The 11,180-nt window shown below is 35.5% G+C and overlaps 1 protein-coding gene across 2 annotated transcripts; it reads left to right on the top strand.

The window, feature by feature from the left end:
* Window positions 1-2,230: 2,230 nt before the first annotated feature.
* LOC131071437 (transcription factor HRS1) lies at window positions 2,231-6,961 on the top strand. 2 transcript variants are annotated; one of them, XM_058007267.2, is made up of 6 exons: window positions 2,231-3,285; window positions 3,725-3,947; window positions 4,049-4,356; window positions 4,478-4,991; window positions 5,616-5,689; window positions 5,784-6,961. In XM_058007267.2, exons 1-6 carry the CDS (start codon window positions 3,283-3,285, stop codon window positions 6,327-6,329), a joined length of 1,668 nt encoding a protein of 555 aa, XP_057863250.2. In that variant the 5' UTR covers window positions 2,231-3,282; the 3' UTR covers window positions 6,330-6,961. The 2 variants fall into 2 exon arrangements, with proteins under 2 accessions (XP_057863250.2, XP_057863252.2); XM_058007269.2 differs by having other exon boundaries at window positions 2,232-3,285; window positions 5,613-5,689.
* The last annotated feature ends 4,219 nt before the right edge of the window (window positions 6,962-11,180 follow it).

Genomic DNA, 11,180 nt, shown 5'->3' with positions numbered 1-11,180 from the left:
TAACATATTTTAAATTTGCAATAAATGCTACTTATTGCATGTTTATTTTCATATTTCTCCTTATTTTGTATGTTTCCAATGGAGTCACATTTTGGGAGAATTCAAGAATGATCTACACTTTTCATAAATCCATATTCTTTTTAGTGCTTACATAATATTTAATTTTCATGTTGTCTACTAATTTTATTTTGAAATACATCTACTTAGTAGTTCACATGCACACTAAAGTGGGGGAAAAATGTAATGGTTGGAACTACATGCTCCCTTTTCCTTTTTGTTTTGGGTATACTTAGAGTAGAGTGTCCTTAATGTCTACAAGTGGCACATTCTTGTGTGAGTTTGATTCATAACATCACCATGTTGCTGTACTATCAATACCCATCCCTAGAAATTGGTTTTGATCCATAGTTTCACTCTTTATCACATTAAATTAGATTCATGAGTACAAATTTGACCTAGGTCATTTCTATGGCTATAGATCTAAATCTCGACATTCTAAAATTTAAATTCAAATTGAATCCTACCAACTCTCTCCTATTAATCATTGTGAGTTGACTTAATAAATAATTTTGTTGATTTATGTGCTTGATTGTTGCATGTAAAATACCTTCATTCACTCATTTAGCAACACGCTAGAATGCGAAAAGTTCATCTTGGTTAAATAATTTGAAAGAGACTCAATTATGTTGTCTAATTGTGAAATAATCTAAGTCACCATTGCACACTTACTATCTTCAAATTTTTTGCTTAGAGCCAGAAAGATAATTCACTAAGGGTCTAATTGAGGAGACTATGACCCTCTCTATTAAACAAATCCAAAGGTGTTCCTAAAACCAATTAGGCCTCACTCAAATTTATACATTAGAAGGTCAAGGTAAACACATTTCGATAGTTAATCTTATAGCAAACTAGTTTTGTAATTTATAGTTTAGATTTGCATATTAGGTTTAGGTTGAGCTTATGAAGATTAGGTTGACAGACACATAAGCGAACCAAAGTAGTGTTTAGTCACACATTCATTTGAGAAAGCCCTAAAAATTTAATATAATTGTGAATTGATTCATTGCGTCTTTAGCATCACTTTGCCATCTTCAAAATCTAATTGAATATTGCAATTTAATTTCACATTTACTATTTCAAGTCCCAATTCATTTAACTAAATTGATTATCTATAGATATTTAACTAAGTTATATATTTATTTATGTAATTTATTTTTTCTTATATATAATTTATTCTTTTAATTTTTAATCTCCACATTCCTTATTCTTCATTATACTTTTATCACCCATGAATCAATTATAACACATTCCTTATTTTTCATCATGCTTTTTATCAATCCTCCTTATTTCTTATTTTTCATTATATTATTTTCATTTTTTCAGTAATGAAACAATTATAACACTCCTTATTTCCTATTTTTCATTATACTTTTACTACATATGAACCAAATAATCTTCCCTATTCCTTCATTTTATATCATTCTTTTGCCATAGATGAATCAACAATTATAACCCTCCTATTTTTCAGTATACTTTTACCACATAAACCCATTATAACATTGGGTATCAACTAATTATTATTATTATTAATTATCTGCCAAATTCCATCCTAAGTGACATTAAAAAAATGTGAACACGAAATTATGGAGGTGATTCAATTTTAATAAATATTAAATAAATGCAGGCATGATTAGCATTTAAATAGTAAGATCCCCTAAATTTCTCTCAAATCACAAATCTTGTGACGCAAGAAATAGAATCTAGCAAGTTGGCATTTGGCTTTATGCAGTGCAGGGGGATCTTAATTAATATGGCGGTAGAGAGAGAATAAAGATGATGCTTTCACACCTGATAATTTGCAATGTTTAATTGGGCACTAATGATGATCAGATCACTAATCCAAATTCCCTGTGCGGGAATGAAATGGAAATCACGTTATTGGAGGGGAAGAGCAGAAAGTTGAAAGAGAGATTCTTTGGTACAGCAGAAAGCAACGGTAGATTCCTTCCCCCCCACAAAAACTCAGTATTCCTCGGGTGCCTTAAATGGGGCCGCCACTAGAAAATCTCTGACAAATATAGCACAGGTAACTGTTGAGCAAGCCAAGAAATTGGGTGGGGCTGACAAATGTAGGGGAGTCAAAGCCAAATGTAGCAGGGGAGTTAAAAAGAGGGGGGTTCCATGATGAAGATATAGGCACGTTATATTCCATTATAAGTCTGCAAAGAATCCGGTGGTTTGTTTCTTGTCCGGGTGCGGAAGTGGAAGTGGGTGTTTGGGAAATTGAATTAAAAAAAGGAATTTCGGTGATTTATTTAAGAATAGAATTATTGGGTGGAAAGGATTAGGATGCGACGACACGACCATGAATGTTTCAGCAGATTCTGCCGCCTCAAATGACTCAACATCTTCAACACCTGTAGAGACGAGGAGAGTCGCCTGAAGCCCACCATCATTATTCATTATTCATTGTCCTCCAACCGCTTCACCTTCCTTACCATCTCTGTCAAGAAAATTTCTCTGCTCTTTTTCTTTTTAATCTTGCCCATAATAATGATAATGATAATGTGAATGATCATCATCATCGTTAGCAGCATCTGCCGTTTGCTTCTTCCTCACATCTGCTAGAATATTCTTGGTCCCTTAATTTTCTTTTCCTGGTTTAATTTCCCCCACGTCTTGAGCCAGAAGATTCCTGCATTTGCATTGAGGAATCTGTGGGCCTCTTTTGCTTTTGGGTCAGTCATATACTCTTTATTTTGCAGATACCCAATTCGTCCCTGAGACAGAGAGAGGCATTAAACTTTGAGGATCTGGAATCTTAGCCTTAATATTTTTTTCCTAGCTTTGCCTCTGCGTTGATCAACTTTTGGATTTTTCTTCACCTTGTGCATCATCAGAATCTACCAAGCTTTGTCTTTGGTTTGTTTTGCCCCTTCGCGCTTTCTTATTTGCCTGGCTTGCTAGCAATAGTTGGTATACATGTTCTCTGCTTTTCCCCTTTCCTTTGCCTCCATCAACCTACCCCTGCTTTGCTTTAGCCCTTTAATTTTGCTTTTCCTGTCAGAGCTTTATTTCTGGCAAGCTCTTGGATCATATCTCTCTGGATAGGATGCATTAATGGATGAGGAGGCAGTGTAAGAGAGTTGGCGAGTGATCTGTTGAACAGGGGAGGGAAGGACTCACAGATATTGGTTATCTTGTGCGATTTCTTCAAGCCCATATTAGAAATTACCGCCGGGGTGCTTTGTAATAAGGGCTGGAAGAAGGTGGTCTTTCTGCATGGTATGCTTAATTCTGTTTCTCAATTGGCTGGACATTTGATCAATGCTTTCAGTATGCAAGGACTTGTAGATTTCATCGAAGGGAATAATTGAAATTTGTTTTTTGGTGGGAATTGGATTTGTATGTCCATTGTCAATTTCGCCATAATTTTGTCACAGTGCTTTGGTTTGACAAACCCTTCGTCAATACCCTCATTAATTCCAGAAAGGCAACATTATACTTTTGAACTTAATTAATTATATTTGGATGTGGGTTCTCCTTTTATGCAATGCCTTTTGGGAAACCTATTGGTGGGATTTGTTTTGATGTTGTGGGCTCTATGTCTCCATTTTTCTGTGAGATACCCATTTGCAATAACTAGCTGTAATGGAGGATATGTAATTTGGGATTTTCCGTCTCAATGTGCTTCTGATAAGTTGAGATTTGTGTGTTTTATCAGACCGATCTGTGTAAAACAATGGGATCACCGGCAGAGCTGACACTGGACTGCAGGCCTTCTCCTGGTAAATACTCCAGCGCGTTGAAGGCAATTTCCCTTGTAAGCGATCAGTTTGAAAGAGTGAGACAGCTCGATGATTATCTCAAGGGACTAGAGGAGGAAAGAAAGAAAATTGAGGCTTTCAAAAGAGAACTTCCTTTCTGTATGCATCTTCTTAATGATGGTAAGCATTTTTCTTTGTCTCCCTGTATTTTTGAATCTAACGAGTCTCGCTTAGAGCGTAATCTTCCCTGATGTTAACTCCCAACTCATGTAAAATTTCAGCAATTGCTGCCTCCAAGGAACAGTTAGCAGATTGCCAAATACATGTACAGGCATCGACACCGACAAATCAAATGGTTTTCTCCTATGAGGAGCAGCAGTACATGCCTGCTTCTAGTGACAGCAGGCCAGTGCTAGAGGAGTTCATACCTCTCAAGAAACCGTGCGATGAGTCTGGAGAGGAATCAGAGGTGAATCACAGCCATCATGATTCAAAGAGAACAAAATTTGACAATGGTGAAAAACCCAACTGGATGAGTTCTGCTCAGCTGTGGAGTCAGAATTCTGAATCTGAAGAATGCAAGGAAGAGGTAAGCAACAAGCTCAGCCAATATTATCCCGTAGCCATCACGTTGCAGGTTTATGGCTTTTGTTTGTATTCTCTGATTTTCTTGAGACATTCAAGACTGATTTCTTTCGTTTCGTGGACAGCAAAGGGTCTCTCCACAAGAAAAACCATTGAAGCCGCACGATTCTCATTCTGGCCGATCTGGTCAAGAGCAAGTTTTCGCATCAAACTCTAAGCTATTTCCTGATTCTAAGCAAAGAACTGGAGGAGCATTCCTCCCATTTTCAAGAGAGAGACAAAGCAATCCAGCTGTCTCTGTAAGATCGGATGCAGGCAAAACCCTACCAGACCTTGCCTTGTCATCAGGAGAGCAGGAGGTAGGTTCCTCCCTTAGATGCAATGAAATGGCCAAGTTGAACAATGCCACCACCACCACATTCAGGAGTAGTAAATCCAAGGAACCAACAGAGACCGCTACGCCTGTGATCTCCAAGGAAGGGTCAGCAAAACCTAATGTGGGTGGTTGCTCTCCTGCTCCAACTACATCCAATGGAGCTCAATCTGGCGGTCAATCTCAGAGAAAAGCTAGAAGGTGCTGGTCACCAGAACTGCATAGGCGCTTTGTCAGTGCTCTTCAACAGCTAGGTGGCTCACAAGGTGAGAATTCCTAGGCTTCAAAAATTGAAATTTAGCTGCTTTTATCTGTCGTTTATTTAGCTTGATGGTTTTGTACTTGTTTGAATTCTAATTACACCTTTAGAAACTTCAAGGTTCACAGATTTAGAGCCCTACACAATTTTTCCTAATTCAGTCATACTCTGCTGATAGTTAGGCATTGCTTGAAAATTTTAAGGTTAAGAACAAGCTCTCCTTTGGTGACTAGGATGTTGTTTTCAACAATTCCTCTTGAAATTAAGATCCTAGTTGTTTAGCATCAGTGTGTATTTCAATCCCTGTGCATACTTGTCATGTCTTTTATGCTTGAGTGCTAGAGTGAGACTTAGAAATGGTTTCCATGTGCCTTGAGAATCAGAAGTGAAGTCTCTTGTACAGAGGACTAATAATTCTCTCCTTCAGGCCCTACGCATAAATCTAAATTTGCTTTAGTGTTTCTTTCTGATCTGATTTTTACTTCCGATTACGGAGTACAAATGGTCATTGAGTTCTTCTATTTCCAGATGGGATATGCATGATTTTTCTCTGCATTAGAAGTGTTATAATGGCATTGTGGATTTTGAACTTTGAAATCACTGCAACTATTCCTTTTTTTATGGACAGTAGCAACACCAAAGCAAATCAGAGAGCTGATGAAGGTGGATGGGCTTACCAATGACGAAGTCAAAAGTCATTTACAGGTATGCACTTTGCACTCACATGTAGGTTTGAGAAGCATTTAGATTTAGCCTTTGAGGGAATCCAGTCTAATTTGACATTTGGTTTGCTATGCAGAAATACCGTTTGCACACTAGAAGGCCAAGTCCTTCTCCTCAGACGTCTGCTTCTCAAGCCCCACAGTTGGTGGTTCTTGGAGGAATTTGGGTGCCTCCTGATTATGCAGCAGCAGCAGCCCATCAAGCTCCAGGACTTTACAGTCCCCTTTCAAATACTACCACTTCTCATTCCCAATCACACTATTGCCAATCGCCAATGCCCCAAGAATATTATTCCCAGGCAAATCAATCTTCTCAACTACAGCGTTCACAGCTTACCTATTGTGAACAGCATCACACTCCTTCACAGTCTTTAAGCTCACCTCAAGGGCCTTTACAGTTGACAGGACAGTCTTCTGGTGCTAGGGGGACCTCTGCAGATGGTGGCAGAGAGGAAAGTGTAGGAGATGGAAAATCAGAGAGTTCCAGTTGGAAAGGTGAAGAAAATGGCCAGAATGGAGAGGCGACTAATATGGGCAGTTCTCTGTCACTGAGAAAACCTCTACAGTCTGTAGATGGAGATGATGAAGATAGCAGAGGCAGTGAAACTGCTCTGAAGTTTTAGTTGATTGTGCAGGATTTTTGGCTGGATGAGTGATACGGGAGGTGACTTTTATGCTCTAATTAGTTTGTGTTTAAAGTGAAAGACGATTCTGTGCTAACTACCATTTTGACAGTTTTATGCAAATTAAACTTCTGAAATACATAAAAATGACTAGGCCACATTTTTGAGAAGTGGTTTCACTTTCCACTTCTGTTACCCTTATCAATGACAGTCTCAACGGAGTGATATCTTTTGTATAAAGTTGCGGACAGCATCATCAACTTACTGGTCATATGGCCAACAGAACCTGGCAGTGTCTGAAAAATCTAGCAGCACAAGTAATGAAACGGCAGGATTTGTTGCGGCGAAGAGTCTAATCCAAAAACTTCAGAGTTGCAGTAGACACAACAGTTTAATACACTAATGAACCAGTTTAGACCAGCAAAGCATGTTGAGACTCTGACTGCGTGTGCAGGATTACTGACAAATATGATTCATTTTCATAATTTTCAATCGGTAGATGTATCTTTTATACAGTTTTGTTGAGTGAGTTGAGTTTTTTGGTTGGAGGTAGTAATTCAATGTTTATAGACAATGTCTTCAGTTTTTTGGTTCCACATCTCAGTGATATAAAAACACAGTTTTTCTCTCTACTTGAAATTGCAACCTTTTCTGTCATGTTCAAATTTTTGACTGCAGGCCATAGTAATTTTTTTGTTGAAAAAGACAAATTTATCTGTAAAAACCAAATATGTTGCAGACTACATAAGCTACAATTATAGAGAATTTAGCTTTTGCTTTAGTTACAAGCACGAATCACAAGATTGGTAATTAAACTTTATTTTAAAATTCAAGTTGTAAATGTACTTATATGAATCACACCAAATACCAAATGCCTTGTTTAAAAAAATAAGGAAATTCAAATTCCCTTCTCTTTTTGATGACTAGTAAGCTTTTTTCAAATGCATTTTGTCAATCCTTCGATATTAAATATGCCAAAAATAATTACAGGTTTGGATATGTCATAATTGGTTTCTGTTCTAATTTTTGTTAGATGATAAATTTAATGATCCTCTTTTAGGGATTTAAATATCCTGTGAATTTTATTCTCTTTGTAATGATGCAGTTATATACATAATTTTCTAGGAACAGGAAACCAGTTCTGTTGTAATTGCATTTCTCTAAACGTTTTGGTGTTTGTGTATTGTTAAACACCTGGTATGGTATGTGCCAAAACCACGATGCTTCCTTTCAAAGCTTGTTATTCAGCCTAAAAGCTTGTTTGAGGGTGGAAATTGATGGGTTTGTCAAAAGAGGACTTGTTGAACATGTATGATCAATCATCTCACAGCATGCGTTCACTGACATCTTTAAAGAAGATGGTTTCTGTTCGATTTAGTCATCAATAATGCTAGTCAGTGGCATCTTCTCAAGATCGACATTTACACAGATTCACTGTCTGCAACCTTTCTCTGATCAACAATAACAAAAAGTCCTAAAATTACACATATTCAGATGACTACTCTGGTGGAAATGAAATATGTTAAGTTTATAGACTTCTCATTGTTTCCCCTACATTCGGAATTTACAACCCACTTCCTCTCATGGGATCCTTTCATATATTAACATCTTTGTTATTGCCAGTAAAACTAATACAATAGTTGCCCAAAAATAAATCTCATGTATACTCTGTATACTCTAACCTGTCCTGTTATTCAGGTGGCTGTAATGACTATACAGTAAGTTAACAATATCTTATTTCCGATAAGGATGGATCACAGAGTGTGATATGAAATGTCGATATAGAAACATACACATACACAGTTGAGAGTGATCTGAAATGTCGATATAGAAACATACACATACACAGTTGAGAGTGATCTGAAATGTCGATATAAAAACATACAGTTGAGAGTGATCTGAAATGTCGATATAAAAACATACACACATACACAGTTGATCTTTTGAATATCTCGTCCATGTGAAGATGTGAAGATTTAAGGAGTTAAAAAACTGAAAGAAGATTCAATCCATTAGTTTAGATAATTTCGTTAAAGAGTAGCAATATTCTGCCTTTAACAACCGCCAATGTTACTTCTTATTCATTCTCTTTGATTGTTTTGGGTTTTATCCATTCTTAAAATTTTTAAATTGGTGAGCCTCTTCTAGGTTTCCAAATTGTAACCATTGCTATATCTCGGATGCTTACAGATAGAACCTTGGTTGACGAAAAGGCTGGGCAGTGAATTGTGCACTAGTGGATATATCAATGTAATCATGATGGCCTACCAGAAGTGAGCGATCTTGACGACCATCAGCGTTCATATAATTGCAGAAGGGATTTCCCGAGCCTTGCTACCCATAGTGTTGCCTGTCAATGGCTAATCTAATTGTAGAGAGGCTAAAAGACACTGCTTCGTCACCTTGGCAATAGTGGGTCCTCAATCATGTTAACCGTAAATTTGTTTTCCCACCGAGTTGCTTGCATGTGAAGTGTGCAGTTAAAGATCAGATTATCGTCTTAATGAACATGCCACTTGATTAATTAGTGAAGATTCGTCATTTTCATGTTTAATTGCAGTAGGTAGCTTTTTCAAGTGCCCAATTAAAAATTTGGATGACCAAGTACTTGAAGAATATGAATCTTTGTCAAATTATTGAAATGGGTGGGGTATTCAACAGTGCATTTCATAAATGATCAGATTCAAGGTAATTTTGGGAGTATTATTCTCATAAATGATGAGATCCAAGACATAATTTTGGGACCACTATGCTCATAAATGATAGAGTTAAAGGTAATTTTGAGAGTATTATAGTAGGGGTTTCTTTTCTTTTTATTCACCATTTTTTTATTTCAAAAATGTGTGGGAAAGATAATTCTTATTTTTTTAAGGTGTTAAAAAATAATTATCAAATATTTATTATAAAATTACATTTATTTATTGAATTTTTTAGATATTATCATTTTTTTTGTCGATAAATGCATATGTGATATATGTAGCTTCTAATCTATTTTTATGTTACATCTCAATGCAATTTAAATAACCTATACTTCTTTCTAACGACCTCATTGTGAATTCATATTACATTCTCTTTCTTTTCTTTCTATGAGTTTAACCATGCGCATCTTGTTTTGTTTTGTTTTGTGTCTCTATATCAATAGTTCATGAATTAGAAAGAAATGCATTGGTTGCTCCAATATGGTTAGTAGTTCAAATTTTGTCAATTGCAGCAAAAGGATATGACATTATGGTGGTTTAGTTACATTATTTAGGTTGTACAATGTTTCTTCTTAGTTTATTACCATATGTTGGTTTTCTCAATGTAAAAAATTACCTTTACTTAAGCAATGGAAACAAGTGCAAGATGTCTATGTTCTATAGGTTGTACAATGAATCTTCTTAGTTTATTATCATGTGTTAGTTTTCTCAATATCAAAAATATAATTAATACATCATAAAGATTGTTATATTACCTTTACTCAAGCAATAATGGAAACAAATGCAAGTTGTCTCTCATAAGTACTCTTTCATGGCAATCAATTCCCTTCCTTTTATCTCTCCTCTAACATTTCACATATCCAAACCATGCTTGCAACATACTTTCTTATGCAAAATTACTACCCCACAATGACAAGGTAACTTTTAAAAATCAAATCACAAAACCACTAATTTTAATTTTAGAAGGTTATAAGTTGTTATAAGTTATATTTCATGAAGAAGGGGATGTAGAAAAAGGTAAAGAAGAAATCACATCTTACTAGAGTTAATCATAAGTTACACTTCTAATCAGGGGGAGAAGATCAAGGCACTATAGCATGTAGTTGAAGAGTAGATTAATTTTATGGACCGATCAATGAAGAGTATTAACGCTCAAATAAATGGAAAATGTATTGGGAAACATGGTTAGCTACTATAATGAAAGTATAAAAAAATGAATATTTGATCAAATATTCATGTTATTAACTATTAAATTGATAAGGAAATCATATACAAACATATAAAAAAATTATAATAAAAAAAGTCATTAAAGATTCACCACTAAAATATATGTGGAGAAATTCTTTTTGGAATAAAATCCACCACCAAAGAGATCCTTGAGCTTGTATTGATTAGATAAACATTTTTATATAATTCACTCCAATTAATATTTTTATATAATACACTCCAATTCTTGAGTTCAACAATAATTTGGAAGCATACTAGTACTTGACTTGCACAACATAGCAAAAACTCTAATTTGTGCATTTGATTTAGGGAGAAACAATGAGAGAAAATTGTGAGTAGCTTCCCAAAACCAACAACCAAAAAAACCATGGTCTTGGAAAAAATTCAATGCCTCCACAGCTAAATTATTGAATTCACTCAAGACAAACCTCATAAATATTACATCTTTGACCCATGAAAAGGTGGACATAAATTCCTAAGTCTAGCACTCCATAATGGAGTGACCAACTAATATGGACCCAACCCATCATGTGCTTCGTAATGTAGTGGCCAACTAATGTGAAAATCGCCGGTCTTAGAGAGATGGTTAAGTTTATTGATGATAATGATTGTGTAACTCATCAATTGCAACTTCCCTTATAAATTCTATTACAATAATATTCCAAATCCGAGATAATGATAATGATAGGCTGTTATCTCTCATCTCTCCCATTGTCACATCCCATTATATCTAATTTGAAGTGAACAAATTATTGTGATTGGTGAAATGTTTGATTATAAATATTTTGACACTACATATTTAATGTGAGGAAGTTAAAGTTAAATGTTCATATGGTTTGTTGGCACCCTATTTTTAGGCACTTTATGCTTTTTTTTGTTGTGCTTTTTACCTTATCCATTCATTATTTATAATTAATCTGAGACA

This window comes from Cryptomeria japonica, chromosome 6, assembly GCF_030272615.1.
Source record: "Cryptomeria japonica chromosome 6, Sugi_1.0, whole genome shotgun sequence".
Taxonomy (NCBI): Eukaryota; Viridiplantae; Streptophyta; class Pinopsida; order Cupressales; family Cupressaceae; genus Cryptomeria; species Cryptomeria japonica.
Note: the sequence above shows the minus strand (reverse complement) of the source record. Positions and strands in the feature narration are given on the sequence as shown.